Consider the following 17139-nt stretch of genomic DNA (forward strand, 5'->3'; position numbering starts at 1 on the left):
GTGATGGAGGGCCGCGTTTTGCAAGGTGAGCAGAAGCTATCTCGGTGTGCTTATGGGACGAAGCCGAAGTGACAAATCCGTTTGAGGTGGGATATTTCGCGTTGAACCGTATGTTAATAGTGTGTTCTTGGTAGAGGAACGAGTCGAGTGAACATGGCGTTGAGATTCGTCTTGAAGAGTAAGTGAGTAAGCCCGCGCAACAGTGGGTAATGGATTCATGAGCAGAACTTGACTGACCACATTGGAATACTTTGGGTTTAAACCCATTAAGAATTGATAAAGACGTCGATTCTCAAGTTGCGTCACAAACAATGTCCTTGCCTCACAAGAACAATTTGGCAAGGGTTCCAAATTGTTCAACTCATCCCAATAATGCCGCAAATTATTGTAATACCTAATGATGTCGTCTTCACTTTGTTCAAGAGTGCATATTTTCTGCTCGAGGTGAAATATGCGGGGACCATTAGATGGTGAAAAACGTTCACGAAGATCAGTCCATACTTCCGCAACAGATTCCGTTTACAACACGGTTGGGACAAGATCTTGGTGGATGGAATTCAGGATCCATGATAGTATCATGTTGTTGACGCGAACCCATGGGGCATATGTGGCATCGGTTGATTGGGGTTTCGAGATATCTCCCGTGACGAAACCCATTTTGTTCTTTGTGGATAAAGCAATGGTCATGGCTCATGACCAGCTGTTATAATTATCACCTGTCAAAACCATGCTGACTAAATTCGAACCTGGACTATCCGAGGCATGGAGGAAGAACGGACTGCTGGTCCGTTCATGATTTGATGTGTGGCTGGAGAGTTCCTCAGTTTGGGAGTTTTGTTCGGTTTGGGAGTTTTGTTCGGACATCATAATCAATCCAAAAAAGACGGTGCCCAGAAAAATCAATTGAAGCAAACTGAATGAAAGACGATTGATCTGGAGGAGAAATGGACGGATGGCTGGTGGTAGCCGACAAAAAAGAGAAGGGCTCAATGATTACCTTGCTCTGATACCATGAAGAGAAAAATGGAAGGGAAAGCCTTTGTCATATATTAATTTTGTACAATTACATTGATGTATTTATAGTCTAAGAATGTAAGTAAATAGAGAAATAATATACAAAGAATTATGAATTTCCTATTCACTGTATCAATCACAGATTTATCTAATCAATCAGTCCTTAATTAGAATCGGCACCACAATCAGGATCTTCAAATATATCTTTCAATAATAACTCTAATATGTATGATGCTCTCATGGCACAAAGGGGAATCTCAAAGCAACATTAGAGGTTCTTCTGTAACTAGAGTGAACTTGAGGATGGAAACAGCTTGCATACTGAAGTGCCGGAGAGAGGCACGGTGTCAAATCCAACTACCCATCAAATCGATGGAAGTCAGAGATTGTAGATGAGGGTTTTTCTATCATATATATATACAGTTGGGCACGTACATAATGTTTGACTTTTCATAGGAAGCAGCCATTTTCGTTTCAGATCGCATCTGTTTAGGGCCCGTTTGGTAACGTGCCAAATAGTGAAAATTTCTGTTCTTTTGTTCCCAGAAATAGTTTGGGAACAGAAATGCGTTTGGTAAACTTTTTGTTCCTCGGCACATTTTTGCAAAAATTTGTGCCGAGAAACAGTTTTGGAAGAGAAACAAGAAGTAAAAAAAAGTTGCTTCTTGTTTCTCGGCACAATTTTGAGAATCAGTTTTTTTTCTTCTTTTTCTTTTTTTTCATTTCTTATTTTGTGTGTTGTTCCCTGGCTGAGCCGGCCGCCGGTCGCCGGCGGCCGGCGACCGGCCACAGCCCAGGGCCAGCGAGGGCGTCACGGCCCTCGCCGGCCGCCGGCGGAGGCGAGGGTCGCCTCGCCGGCGAGGGCGAGGGCGGACCCTCGCCGCACGGGCGAGGCCGCCTCGCCCGAGATCGAGCGAGGCCGAGCCTCGCCGTGGGTCGCGACGGCGGGGTCGGCCTCGCCCGGATCTAGCGAGGCCAAGCCTCGCCGTCGCGACCCACGGTGAGGTCGGCCGCCGTGGGTCGCGACGGCGAGGCTCGGCCTCGCCGGATCCGGGCGAGGCCGAGCCTCGCCGTCTCGGGCGAGGCCGCCCCGCCCGGGCGGCGAGGGTCCAGCCCTCGCCCTCGCCGGCGAGGGCGACCCTAGCCTCCGGCGGCGGCCGGCGAGGTCCGTGACGCCCTTGCCGGCCACAGGGGCGTGGCCGGTCGCCGCGCGGCGGCGACCGGCCATGGCCAAAGAAGAAAGTAGAAAGAAAAAAAAAATTTAAACAATTCAAAATATTATTTGGGAACAGAAATTTTGTATAGTTACCAAACGCATTTCTGTTCTTTTCTACTCTAGGAATAGAAATTTTGGACATTTATCAAACGCCTTCAAATACTCAGAAATTGTTTCCGGGCACAGAATAAAAAAAAAATCATTTCTGTTCAGAAATAGCGTCCGGGCACAGAATGGTATTCATGCGTACCCTTAGTGGTCCTTTTCATGTACTATCTTTGACAACGAAGTCATTATATAGTCTTTACTTTAAGAAACCAAATTATACGGTGGAGAGCTTCTATCATCGCTCGAGTAGCACTTTCAAGCTTTTGTGTCTCATGACACGTTACCTAGGAATTACGACAAGCGCAGCTCACAAAGACGAGTTGTAATCGGAGTATCAAATCCTCCCAGCAAGCAAAGGCTTGGATGTATGGTATCTCAAATGGAATGCATTTAATTGTAGGGAATAGGTGAGAATTAAGTTTTTTTTTTTGGGTCGAAGAATTTTGGGCGATGAAGATTGATTCCATCTTTCTGCACTGGTTCATCATTTGCTTTCCTAACAAGTCCTAGAAGCCTAAGCATGTAAATTTGACCTCGAGATAGTATATTAGCACAAAAGGGACGTCTTATCGGAACCAAATGAGGAGTCTAAGCATGCGATTGCTCACACATGGCCAAAAATTTGCCGGGAATCGTATTTCGCAATTCGGAGCACCGACAAGTAGGTTTTGGTTGTTGGTCAATTGAATCTTGTCATTTAAAGATACATGTTTCTAATGCTAAGTGGACACACAGGCAAAATGGATAACACCATGTTAAAAATTCCAGCCCAAAAACTTAAACTATTAGATGGAGGGAGATCACATATAATAAAGAGCATATAAGATCCATTGTTCCCAACCAAAAAAATAAAAAGATCCATTATCAAGTAATGTTGGATATTTTAACACTAGGATTTCTACGTGTCTCCGACTTGCCTTTTATTAATATGAGTAGAAAGTCTCATCCAAAAATTTAAATTATTAGGTGGAGAAAAATTACATGTACAAAAAGAGCATATATGACCTGTTGTCAAGCTTGATTAGGAGCGATGAGGACCGGTTATGGACAAATATTACATGGCCCAAATGTACTTGAGAGCCATGTCGGATTTTTGGTGTCACAAATCTACCGGCGACAAGTTTATTACTCGATTGCACATATATGCTCTTTATATACATGTGATCTCTCTTCATCCATCAACCTTATGTTGAGTACCTTGAAGCTGACTTAGAGCACACCTATTATCAAGAGCTCCATATGCTGCACACGTAACAAAGTAACGAGCTGAAATTTTTCTATCTGGATTGTGGACTGTTGAGTATAATTTAAAAGTTCGTTTTTAAGGTTTTTGCTGTACAACTGTGGACTATATTTACTGATTAGTTTTGATTTTTTGTTCGTGTTTTAAACGTGCATTCAGGTTTGTTTCCTATTTTCAGTCTATATGTGCACATCGGCTATCCAACATAGTCTTGAAGTTGGTGTTAGACTTCGTTTAGTTCTATGTTTACTTGTCAATGTGTATGCACTCACAATAAATAAACAAAAACCTTAGGATTCCCGTTTGATGATACTGTACCTGAGATTCGATTATCGAGCACTGTTCTTGAGTTGTCCTTGTGGACAGTTTGGGAAGGCGATTGAAATTTACATTGCGATGCACGAGCTTCTACTTCTTGTAGACATTCAATGGCATGCTTCTTCATGTTCTCCAGGGCCGGCGTTATTCTTAAAGTCTTGGTCATCGTTGGATGAGGTCGAATCGCATGTTTGTCTCAAAGGTATAGACATAAGTATGCCTAAGAAGGTTATATTACCGATAGTAACATACTCAGCAAGCTCCCCAATTGATTATACGTCTTGTACAACCTCGAGAAGACATGGACATGTTGCACGATCTCCAACGTAGCTTGTGTATACGGGTTTCTTCTCTTGGGTCCATAGCTAGTGTACACGGTCAATATGTATGAGATAACGATAACGGAAGAGTTCTAAGTAGCCGATGGAGGTCAAACGGGCGCCTTATGTCTCGAACCAATGCATCGCTCACGCATCTTGAGTATGCCAAAAGAAGAGCGGCTGAAATGGTGTCCATGACTCGATAGACAGATTTAGCTAATGCTGAATGTACATATTCATCTACTTCACCAGAAAAGTGAAAAATCTTTCAAGTATGATGGGTCTGAATGAATTGATAAAGGCTGTGAAGGGGTTTTTTTTAATAGATTTTAAATTGGAAAGTAAATGGCTGGAAACTTAAATGTAAGAATACCGAGAACAATCGTTGCCAACAATGTAAATAATACTGAAAATTAAAGGATTGCTAGAAAGTAAAGGACATTGGATGTTCTGTGATTGATTGGGGGAACCTTTACAACATATACAGCAGGGGTGGTTATAATCCACCATTGCCATTTACATATATACGGTTACCGAACAGTTATATACTTCATATGTGGTTTCCTGTCATTCAAAAACACTTCTCTAAAAGAAGTTACAAATATCCAGATCATCGGCTCCACTATCTGACAGTTACAGATTCGCGTCAATCTTCCACCCCTACTTTTTAATCGACAAGCTGACATCTCTTCACTTAGTTCATTGATTGTTCTGCTTCAATACTTGGTCGAAATCTAATAGAGTTTGTTGTCGATAACTTTATCGGTCAATTATTAAATTCTTGAAGAGGACTCTCGTCGATCGTGCTTGTCATTGCGTTGCCAATCTTCTCAACTGACCAAATCTTGTTCTTGTTGACCAAACTCTGCTCGTCGACTATCTCACAACACTTTGCCACTTTTGGGTGTCAACAACTTGATCTCATAAAGTTACCCTAATTTCTTAAATTCTAACAATCATGAAAAGTGGTAAACAGTTGTAGATATCGTCAAAAAGAAAAAGTAGATTAGTAATTATTAATTATTATGTATTCCGATACATGAAATGACTTATCACAAGCAAGTAAAATGACACGTTGACTATCTGTAAGATAGATCGCAGATCGATCGCAACCTCACAAGTATAATGAAATCACAAATTCGTCTTGCAGCTCGAAATCGCGATCCGTTTTAGGAGCTATTACGGTTCGGGACTCATCGAGTCCCTCCGTTAGATCCGTTAATCATACACACAAACCGGCGTACCAAATAACAACTCCCCAAGAGACCCACCATCATCAAGAACAACAAACATTTTGCAACTGGAAAACCAGAGACATGTATAGATACCGCTCATCACCAGACGAGCAAATCATGAGCAAGTTCCAAACACCCCATGTCTACGACCCTAAAGACAAGAGGGCAAGAAAAAGAAAGATCCAACAGCACAGTATCAATCACATCGATCGTTCTCAGTACACACGATGCCTGATGGCCATCGACATCAGAATCGGAGAAGAGTACCTCCTGGCAGTAGCAGAAGCAGAAGCAGAAGCAGAAGAAGTAGAAGGAGAAGTAGAAGGAGGAGGAGGCGGAGGAGGAGGAGGTTGCCTGGCCATGATGGTGGAGAACCGGAGAGCCGACCAGACAAGGGAGGCGAGGTCTGTGAACAGGCAGGAGAACTCGTCGAACATGCTGATGCTCTTCCTCATCAGCACCTTCATCAGCAGCGACGCCGCGTCTCCCAAGAACGTCGACATTTCCCTTCTCCTCCCTTCAAGTCGTCGTGGCTGGCATTGGCAAGGACTTCGCAGAGAGAGAGAGAGACGCGCACACGCACAGGTACACTTAGGTTTTGGGTTGGATTTGGACAGCGTTTGGGTGGCTACGTAAGAGGAAAGAAAGGGTTGAATACTGTTGGAGGGCGGACTTACGGAAACGCCCTTTTGCCAATTATGTCCATATGTATCGATAGCAACTCAGGTGAGGTGAGTTGTTGACGGCTCCTCCTAGCGACACATGAAGGATAGTGAAATATGCTCTTCCAAAACGACATTCGCTTAAACTTTTTTTGTGCTTTAATGTTGATAGGTTATCCAGGGAATAGGACCCTTATGGAGGGAGAGATGACAACTTTGAAATCGAAAGCCTAGTCGTACTTTTTTCTTCGACTCAATGCCACATGATTCGAAAAGTTCATTTGTGCCTAACTTTACTCGAGATTCAATTTTATGCTAAAGCTACGATGCCGGGATTATTTATAAGATGAAACCCTATCTTAATTTCTTTGAGCCAATCAATCGAGTTCGGCATAAACAAAAAGTTATGTACGTATTCCAAATATGTTCATCTACCTCTCTTGTTCCGTAAAATGTCGTATGTTAGAATCAAGCTGATTAAAGGCTCCTTCGTTTTGGCACGAGAGATTGTCAAGCGTCCTCGAAACTCTCTATCATTTTCGATTTAGATCGAACTTTGCCCAATTACACGTCTCCTTGAAAAAAAGAAGCTATGAATAACTCACGACAACCGATACTTGATTAATCATCAAACTTAACCTAATCGCACTCCCACCTCGAGCTCCTCCGAGTGGCAGCTCGTGGGAGATACGGAGCGAGCGCGAGGGCAAAACCGTAAAGAAAAAGGGGGACCCGGCAGGGACAAGATCAAGTGCTGGCGAATGAAGACATCATGAACTCATTTGTAGCTGACCCCACCCTCGATCTCTTGAAAACCGTTCGATACGAACAAAGTCCAAAGTTTTCCCCTCAAATATGTCGACACTCCCATGACAGAATTGGACGGTCCAATTTCTTTTTATTGAGTAAAAAAAAAAGAAAGAAAGAAGAAAATAAAAAGAACACTCGCTGGCGGTGCGGCGTGCTCTAGCTAGCTTATGCCATCCTCAAGATTTAATTTAACTGAATAATTTATTATCAGTAAACTTAATTCCTTATTATTATTTTATTATATATATTTTATGAGATTGATGACATGGCGCGCTTTATTTGACGGAAGGGCCGTGTTGAGCCCATATATTGGAAGGATACTTTGATTGAACAAATTACGTGAGTACCCAATTCGGAGCAAATCAAGGGCAGTTTTGTCAAAACACGCGAAAATTCGGGAAAAGATTAAGCTGAAAACAAATCCCGGAGAGAACGGATGGAAGGCAAAAGGGGGAGGCGGAGGCGAAGTCGAGGACCAATTCAGCCTTGACAAGGGCCCGACGTCCTTCACCGGGTTTAGGCGAATGCGACACGGTCACATTATTGCCACTCCACCCTAGCTTTTGTGCCTCTCTCACTCTCCTTCATTTTAGGGGTGAGCAAAATAGAGCCGGAGCCCGAAAGCCTGGACTAGCTCGATTTTTGGAGGTTGAATATGCTTGGGTTGGAATTTCGAGTTTGTCATTTTTTTTTTATCTGAGTAGGTCTGGGCCTTCCGAGCTTGAGATTCTCAAGCTTGAAATAGCTTGGACCTACTTGATGTAATTTTTAAAAGGGCGAATAACACAAAAAAAAACCCCGAACTATACTCCCTGTGAAATAAATACCCTAACTTTTTTTGTGTCACGAAGAAATCCAAATATATACATGTATGACATATATACCCTCTATTTCAGTTCCATTTAAGGTATATTTGACACACTGGTATAAGTTTGAAGTTTTTTATAACACAAAAAAAAGTTTGGTGTATTTTTGTCATAACGGGCATAGTTTTAGTTTTTTTGTGGTGTTAACCCTTTTCAAAAATAATGACATATATTAGAATATACAATATGAAATATGAGTGATAGAAAATATATGATTTATACTCGAAACACTTTAATAAAGTACAAATAAGTTAAAAATACATAGTTAAAATCAAATGAACCAGAATTGATGTGCCGACATGTGTTAAATTTTAAAAAGAAATGGTTGAACACATATAAAAAAAAGTTAATTTTTTTGAGGCCGAAAATATAATAATGAATCCATCTTTAATTTAAAAAGGAAAAAGCTGTTGGGCTAGGTCGATCTCGAGCCTTTTCCGGTATAATGGGGCCGGTCTTGGAGACCGGGACTAGAAATTTCATGCCCATTGGTGCACATTTGTCAAGTGTATACAGTATCATTTGAGATAAACTCAAGGAGAAAGATACCATGCGAAGATGAGCTTGCTTGAAGGGACTGATTGAAAATATGGGTTGAAAATATGGGATAGAGGTATAGGAGGTCCTTGAATCTTTAGTGAGATGTTCAATGAAGCCTCTAAACTTCTTTTTGTTCAATCGGATCCTTGAACTACGTGTTATTTTCATTTGAATTGGTCCCTTTTGTTAAAAAAAAAAACAGATAAAAGGGAACGAAAATGATGGTGTGGCGATGAAATTGTCGTCAAGTGCCACGTCGGGATGGCAATACTAAACCTTGAACGATATAGCTTAGCTTCTACAAAGTTTCGAAAAAGAAGAGAAATCTGAAAAAGAACAAGAAAATATGCCAAGTAAAACGTAGAGAGGAGTGTCGATGGAAGCAACTTGGCACCTGGTGCCGACGCCGCCACCTCCGTCTTTGAACTCACACACAGAGACCCTCAAACACAAACGCCATTCAAATCAAAGTTGTTGCTCAATGCATTATTAAATTACAATTTACTAAACACACTAATTGCATTTCGAAAATACCATTTAACCAAAAAAGCCTTCGCATTTTCCCCAAAACTTTTTCCAAAAGCCGAACCAAACGCACATTTTGTTTAGGATTTTCTTTTTCGGTAAAAATTTATTCCCCTTTCATTTTCGGGTCACCAAACCAAAGTGGTCCGCCGGATTAGCATCTCCGTCCATACATTTGAAGAAACGGTAACTAGAACAAAAAGACTCCATGATCTTAGGACATGATTGCATAAAGAAATGTCTAAGCACTCGATTGAACAATTCGCGAGAAAGCTAGAGCAATGGCATGCATCCTCGAAAGCTTTGCCCTTTTGCATAAAATGAGTCAGTAGTGACGGGCAAGCTGCAACTATGGCCATTGATAAAGAAGTGATTTTTACGCGAGTTTCCCTGCCCTTCCCCGCCACTAACCTCGGACACACGGGTCTGGGTGCGGGGAAAGCTACCGTGTGAAAGCTCCGTTTGCGCCAAGATCTGGGCAGACGTCGGGAGTCAGGAGCAAGTCTTGCTTCGATTGCAGTGCGCTCCGAAAGGTTGTCCTGTCACTCGAGCTCGACCCATTGTTGCTGCCAGCGTTCATCTTGCGCAGAACCATCGCCTCTGTGCAACTTCGGATCAGCGGGCTCAAAATCTCCGACACCCATTTGCTGTCGCTGTCTCTCCTTCACGTCTTTTTGAACGCCGACAGACCCAGAAGGCCATAAGCCCGAAGATCGCCGGAACAATGCGGAGGTACGAAGCGCAGAGGAAAAAGATTTGGTTTTTCGCCTCGCGACCGGGCGCGTCGCGTCGAGGTTCGGTATGTGTTTGATTTGTGTTTGTTGGGTTGTTTGCAGGTCGGGGTTCCACCACAGGCAGCACGCTCGGCAGGGCGGGCTCAGGGGAATTCTGGGGAAGCTGTCGCTCGCTGCCGTCGTGGTCTTGATCTGCACCGTGTCTTTCTTGTTCTCCTCTTCGATGAGCGGCAATGGCGGATCCGGCTACTCCTCGGAGGTCTGTTAATTTAACTGTTTAGTTAGCTTGTTTGGTTGCGGAGATAATGTGGGGGAAGTAATCTGGAGTCTTTGTTCAGGTTTAGGGAAGACAGGATCTGTGCCAGATGACTTGTTAATTAGGGAATGCTAGATTATCTGATTAATCGTTTCCTTGTTCTTAGACCAACTAGATTGTCTTCGGTTGTCAGTTGGTTTGTGGGTTTACACCATCGGAAGTACTTGGTGGACTGAAGATCCTTTAGGCAGTCTTTGGCTGTTATGAACTTTAACAATTTCAAACTGAGATCATGGGTGCTAGTTACTGTTGGAAGTTATATGAAGTGCTGCGCATGTTTTGTCCGTTTCGGTTGGTGGCACTGGGCCTCCCACAATATGTTGATGGGGTACGGAATTCATTTTGCATCAGATCTATGTGCATCAATCAGTTGTTATCAGGGATGCTGGAGTAGACCGAAGGGTAACTATGTTTGGCGATTTCATTGTACTAGCAAATGCTAATTGCTAGGTGTCAAAACTTCTTTTTGATAGGTAGAGTTAAACTCATATATGGGAGTGACCAGAATTGAGTGATCGATGCCATCTATCCCTAAGAAGAAAGGCTCCTAGTTGGAGATTTATATTGTATGGTTGTTCGCTTGTCTTTCTTTAGCAACTAGCAAGTAATGTTTTAAAAGTTCATCTGTGGTGATAATTTTTGAGATCTCAGCTGCCCTTTTTGTACGCTGCATTTTTAGTGGTTTTGGTTTTGACCTCTCCAACCATTTGAATATCACCTCACATATTCTTTTGCTAATCAGGCTAATGTAGAGAACCTTTGGAAACCTGCTTATTCTGGTGGTTGGAGACCATCGTCTGCTCCAAGAACTGATTGGCCTCGTAAGTAACCTTTCCAGAATATGAGCTGTCGCAATGCATATCTGGCTCGTACAATCCAACATTCAATATTTTTCTTTGTGTTATGTTGCTGCAGCTCCTCCAAGCGAGAGCAATGGCTATCTACGAGTTCGTTGTAATGGTGGTTTAAATCAGCAACGCAGTGCGGTTCGTCTCTTATTCTGGCCATGAAGTGGTTCTTTTTTCTTTGTTTGGTCAATGCTTTCTTTTGGTAATCTTTTGTGATTACGTTGTATGGTCTGATCGCAATGAAGTAATAATTACTTGGTGGCTCATTAATTGGTTGGAAAGAGAATTGATATTAGAATGTAATCTGCAACAAGTTCAGTATTCCTCTTAATTAAATTAAACTCGAAGCATTCTTAAAAGTAACTTTTGTGAAAATGATGTGCATCTTGAAATTGCATATTAGATGCTAGTAAAATCCTTTGAAAAAGATGCTAGTGGGGCTTTCTGATATGGCAATCAACTAATATTTCTTGGTAGTTAATCTAATCCAGTTTTTTGCTGAGATAGCTATTACTTGCCCTTTGCTAGTCCACAATCTTGTGTATCCTGTTCTTAAGATACTTGATGTGGCAAAGCAAACAACTTGTTGGGGTAAGTTGTGCCTGAGTTATGAACATCCTCTGGCATCCTTTATGCAACAAATTTTGGCAAAGTTGAGTGGAGTATGATTAAGGCTGCACATGAATGATGGTTAGAACCCCCAATTTCAGATGTTTATTGGAAGGAATCTTCCGACTAAGGTAACATCTTGCCTTTTGCTCGTGGCTTGAGCATCCCAAATTGGAAAATTGCAAAGGATCTTGACTTTGTGGAAGATGCTCCCCTTCGTAATTCTTTTTGGAGTGTGGGAGTTATTGACTTTTGTGGGTCAAGTAGCTGTTGGGCCTTCAACTTTATCAAATAGGATTATGCCTTGGATTGTTTGGTGGAAGGCATTAATGGAGATAACAAAGAGATTGGCTTTAAAAGAGGAGAGAGTCAAGCAATCGCTGACAATGGCCAGTCTCCAGCTGTCCCTATAAAGTGAGGGGTTTGCACTTTGCTCCACTGTTTTGTAATAATGAAGCATTTGTTACATAATTGCCGACATAATTTAGTCTTTATAAGGACTAATAGTGACATAAAAGAAAGCTGAATGTTGTTGCTGCAAAATTAGTCATCAGAAATATAGGTTTTATAGTACAATATTACTTGCTGGGTAAATATAATGCTTGGAGAACTGGTTGGGTCACAAGTATGAAGTCGCAGCCTCGATGCTTAAATCTGAAAGGTTCTGCTCAAGAGCAGATGTTTCTGGCTAATTGGTGGTGTTGGTTTGGTTGTTAGTCAATCAAATAGGATGTACGAGATGATACAAGTACTCATGGCCGGGTTTAAAAAAAGGTTACTGATACTAACCAATTTGGAGTTGGATTAGTTCCCGACTCATTCGTTCTTCCCCATCCTACTCTTCTTCATTTGGTGGATAAGTTGCATCCTTAGTGGCATGGGTAATATACTTCACTGGCATTGGGAGCTTGCTGCTGTATTGGTGCTTATTTTCCTGCTGGCACTTGAGGATGCGATTGATACAGTATCTAGACTAGTTCCTTATGGAAGACAGTGGTAGAGAAAAGCGGGCAGTATATTTTATCTGATTAATGTTTCTAAGTGCAGAGAGCCTTTACCTCTACTTTGGACTGCACAAGCACACACAGGCACAGGACGCTAATTTGGATGTAGTTTGAATTCGAGTGATGAACTGAAATGCCATATTCAACTTGGACTCAATTGCTTATGAGTGGATTGTAGAACTTCATTGCTGCATGTGATGTTAAATTTTAAGAACTTCTAGATACTGTTATCAGCATTCATCTGCATGCAGGTCTTATGGCCAATAGAAATTGATTTTTGTTTCCCCCTTTCTTCTGTCCTAATGTCAGTGATGGCTCTTGGTGGATATTGTGTTATTAGATCAGACAAAAAGTTCTTTTCTCTGAATCTGGACACTAAACTGATCATTCCTCTAGCACCATACAGATCACACAAACTAATGTCTAGTTCCTTTTGGCTGCTTAAGATTTGTAATGCTGTGCTTGCTGCCCGGATTATGAATGCTACTCTTGTGCTACCTGAGCTGGATGCAAACTCATTCTGGCATGATGAGAGGTACAGTTCTTGTTGCTATACTCTAGACAAAATGGTCAAGATTCTGTAGATACTGTAATCTGGTTTTGCTGGTTTTTATGAGATTAGCAGGAATTTCATTAACTTTGCTAAATGCAGTGGTTTCCACGGTATATATGATGTCGAACATTTCATCAAGACACTGAGATATGATGTGCGGATAGTGGAAAAGATACCGGAAGTTCGCAAGAATGGAAAAACGAAGAAGATAAAATCTCATCAGGTAATCCATAAGAAGTTATTTAGCTGGTAGATTAGAATTTGTCTAAACTAGTGAATGAAGGGTAAGGGAATCAAACATCTGTATATATGATTTCTTAAATATTGATGGTTTTGTCTTTTGTCAAATTTTGATTCAGCTACGTCCACCTAGAGATGCTCCAGTCAGTTGGTATTTGACATCTGCTCTAGAGAAGATGAAAGAACATGGTGCTATCTATCTTACCCCCTTTTCACACCGTCTGGCTGAAGAAATTGACAACCCCGAGTACCAGAGATTGAGATGCAGAGTAAATTATCATGCTTTGAGGTTTAAGCCAAATATTATGAAGTTAAGCAAAGGCATAGTGGAAAAACTCCGTTCGCAAGGTCACTTCATGTCAATACATCTTCGCTTTGAGAAGGATATGCTGGCATTTGCTGGGTACGTCTTGTGCTTCCTGAGACTTTTCTATGATGGGTTTTAGAGTCAAACCTGATGATAGAATGCGTTTCTGTGTTGAGGTTAGTGATATAGTAAGAGTGCTTGTCGGACTAAGGAGTTGGGTATTAAAGATACTATGTTTCTCAGGCAATTGAGGTTAAGAACTGCATTAGTTGATGCTTAAGAAATTTGTTGCTTTATCTACTAGTAGGTAATGGATCTTTCAGGACATGGTTAATAGATTACTTGCCTCGGTGTCATTCAACTCTGGAAGATAGTTGCAAACCAGCTATTGGAGTGGCTGAGATTGTTCTGGGCTGTAGTCTATTGATGTTGCTATATATAGTCTTTCATCTACGATAGTTGTTGGACAATGTGTAGTTTTGGAGAAGTATGACAAAATCTTTTAACTTATTGCCAAAAACAAGAAGAAAGAAAACAGAATCTTGTAACTGGTTTTATGGTATGCTGATTAACAGAATCTTGTAACTGGTTTTATGGTATGCTGATTAACAAGAAAACCTTATTTTACACTGAAAATGAAAGACCGGCTAATTATCGGGACCTGTTTACTTGAAGGGCTAGATATTATTGTTAAGATGAGATTGCAAGAATCTTTAAGATTCTCATGCTCCCCATACTGGACAGTTATCGAGATTGAGTGCAATTGCTTTTTAATTGACTGCTGCTGCTTTCTTTGATGGTATGCATCTCTACAGGTGCTTCGATATATTTACCCCTGCGGAGCAGAAAATATTGCAGAAGTATCGAGAAGAAAATTTTGCTGAGAAAAGACTTGTCCCCAGTGAAAGGAGGGCAATTGGAAAATGTCCTTTAACTCCTGAAGAGGTAAACCTTGATTAAGCATCTTACAGAAAAGAACTGTTAGTAAATTGCTAGCAGCAGGGCTCCCTAGTAACCAATTCATATTAATTTGGTACCTTTTCTTGAGTAGTCGTAGTCTTGTAGCTAGTAATGAATGCCCTGTTTTCTTGTGCCACATTGCAGGTAGGTTTGGTCCTACGAGCTATGGGATTTGACAACTCCACGAGAATATATTTAGCAGCTGGTGAACTATTTGGGGGTGAAAGATTCATGAGACCCTTCAGGGCTTTATTTCCTCGCCTTGAGAACCACAGTTCAGTGGATCCCTCTGAAGAGTTAGTGGCAAATGCCAGAGGATTGGCAGGCTCTGCTGTCGATTACATGGTTTGTCTACTTTCAGATATTTTTATGCCAACCTACGACGGCCCAAGCAACTTTGCAAACAATCTTCTGGGTCACCGCCTATATTATGGCTTTAGGACTACAATCAGACCTGACAGAAAAGCTCTTGCACCGATCTTCCTCAATCGAGAGAAGGGACATGTAGCTGGTTTTGAAGAAGCTGTCAGGCGAGTCATGCTTAAAACGAATTTTGGCGGGCCCCACAAGCGTGTCTCTCCCGAGTCCTTTTACACAAATTCTTGGCCTGAATGTTTCTGCCAGATGTCAACAAATAATCCTGCTGATAAATGTCCACCTGAGAATGTCATGGAAATTCTGGACGGTCAACTAGAGAGTGAAGTGGCCAATGACTTGGAATCATCAACAGCATCTAATTCTACAGTGTCTGTGGCAGAAAGATGAGAAAGCTAAAGAAGATAATAGCTTTCTTGATCTCAACATACCCCAAATACCCAAGCAGAGAAATTGGTACTGACCGTTCAGGTAATCCTCACATCTTGATTGGCGCTTGGCTTGATTGCGCATCTTTCGAGTTGATTGTAACCCTATCCTCCCACCCTCCCTCTAGTCCCATTTGCTTTTGGTCATTCTGGGTTTTTGAAGCCTAGAACACCAGTCCCCACTGCGTGCAGAATTCCTCCTACCACTAGGGTGCATTTTGATATACTGCTCTCAGGATACAGAGACAAGGCTAATACTGAATAAGTCATGATAATCACATGAAATCATCACGATATTTTGACTGTTGGGGTTGGAGAATAGTGGAAAGCTAATTCATAGTGGCTAGATTGGGAATGGGGCTGAGTGCAATTCATGTCAAACTAGGGTCTTTGTGCTTTATGGAACCTTTGGAAATACTTCCAGGAGATAGACATGAACAATTGTTTTTCTGTTGAGTGGCAGAGATTGTTGTACTTTTTTGAGGTGGATTCACTCAAAATGCCATTTTCCCTTCCTATTTCGCCCATTGAGATATTTGTACTTTGGGTCCTCTCCTTCTATATCACTTCTTGTTGGTCTATTTTCTGATCTATTAAAATGGTTCACAGTGAACTTTTGTAACCACTCTTTTTATGAATGCATCGGGTCATGATGTCCTGAGTTTTAATATGGTGCTTCCTCTAGTTTCCTTTCCTTTGAGTCTCATCTAATGATTGACTATACTTTGTATAAGCTGGAGTTTTTTTTTTTTTTTTTAAAGCTGGAGTTAGAAAGTGCCTTTTCTGTCTATAGTCTGATACCTAGGACTGTCCTGGGTTTAAATATGGCAAATGATGATATGTTTTTAAGTGGCTCCTAGTCGATATTGCATGTTTTTCAGACTAGAGAGGTATTAATTGATGGGAACGCTTAATGTTGCAGCCTACGATACTCTGACCTCAAATATTTGAACTCAGTTAATAAAGGTGGTATCAGACTCAACCGTTGGCATTAGGGTCAGAATAGTTCTTGAGACACAAGCATGCACTTTATTCTGGGGATATTGAATATTGTAATCTTTTCCAAATGGAAGCTCATTGAGATGATGTGTTTCATCTGTTTTTTTCTAGTAACTCTCAAATGTGCTAAACGTGATTTTCCGATGGCAATCTTTAGTTTAAGCTACAACTGAGGTCTGTTTATATATTTTTCCATCAAGTTTCGTATTGATTGTTTGTCTGATGTCTTCTCTTTAATTTCCATGGCACCAGCTAATGAAACAATGTTGGGCGCTAGTAGCAGTAACATGGAATTGGTTTGTGGACTGCGAGGTATATCATGCGAAAGTAGGAGTGTTGTGCTATTGAATTAGTTGAAGCAGCCCAGAATGATGGTAATTTCTTGCACCGATTATTTAACTCGAACGTGTGTTGTACTAATGCCTCGTTAATACAAAAGGTTGAGGCTGTAAAATACCGGTGATATCACTATAGGAAAGGCATTCAGCAATGTTCCGCTGACAGGATTTTGACCCTCTTATTCAGATTTTATGATTTTGAGCTCTACCTTTCATTGTATATCTTCATCTCAAGTGATGGTTTTCCAATTCATCTTGAAAAATTTGATGAGATGTGCACGGTTGCGAGAATTTTGAACATAGATGTGCGACGGCAGTATTAAAGAATCGCCATAGCCTTACATTTTGAAATCAAACCATGTAAACGTGGACTGCTTTCTTGCATGTTGCAACTGCGGTGCTTTAAGCACATTGATACGTGCATGTCATTGAAGTTGTACAAATCCTGGTATTGTAATTCAACTATGAGGTTTTTTTTTCAAGAAACTATGAGGTTCATGATGTGTACTTTAGTTACTTTTTTCCCTACCGACACAATAACCTTTTCCCTTGCAAAAGCAATTTGGTGCAG

General features: G+C 41.3%; 1 protein-coding gene across 2 annotated transcripts; it reads left to right on the forward strand.

Annotated features, from left to right (window-relative positions):
* The first annotated feature begins 9098 nt into the window (after nucleotides 1-9098).
* LOC115685113 (O-fucosyltransferase 1) lies at nucleotides 9099-16788 on the forward strand. 2 transcript variants are annotated; one of them, XM_056316456.1, is made up of 10 exons: nucleotides 9099-9589; nucleotides 9694-9850; nucleotides 10650-10728; nucleotides 10823-10893; nucleotides 12815-12903; nucleotides 13021-13144; nucleotides 13281-13564; nucleotides 14284-14413; nucleotides 14573-15274; nucleotides 16483-16788. In XM_056316456.1, the coding sequence occupies exons 1-9, from the start codon at nucleotides 9582-9584 to the stop codon at nucleotides 15191-15193; spliced, it is 1563 nt and encodes a 520-aa protein (XP_056172431.1). In that variant the 5' UTR covers nucleotides 9099-9581; the 3' UTR covers nucleotides 15194-15274; nucleotides 16483-16788. The 2 variants fall into 2 exon arrangements, with proteins under 2 accessions (XP_056172431.1, XP_056172432.1); XM_056316457.1 differs by lacking the exon at nucleotides 16483-16788 and adding an exon at nucleotides 16154-16399.
* The last annotated feature ends 351 nt before the right edge of the window (nucleotides 16789-17139 follow it).

The sequence above is a fragment of the Syzygium oleosum genome, unplaced genomic scaffold, assembly GCF_021117445.2.
Source record: "Syzygium oleosum isolate NSW1041296 unplaced genomic scaffold, Sole_v2.1 Sole_v2.12, whole genome shotgun sequence".
Classification (NCBI taxonomy): domain Eukaryota; kingdom Viridiplantae; phylum Streptophyta; class Magnoliopsida; order Myrtales; family Myrtaceae; genus Syzygium; species Syzygium oleosum.

Bases quoted from the DNA above. Each gene is read 5' to 3' on its own strand.
- LOC115685113 (XM_056316456.1), top strand. The intron at 10,729-10,822 runs GTAAGTAACCTT...ATGTTGCTGCAG, and splicing joins TCCAAGAACTGATTGGCCTC to CTCCTCCAAGCGAGAGCAAT. The intron at 12,904-13,020 runs GTACAGTTCTTG...TGCTAAATGCAG, and splicing joins TCATTCTGGCATGATGAGAG to TGGTTTCCACGGTATATATG.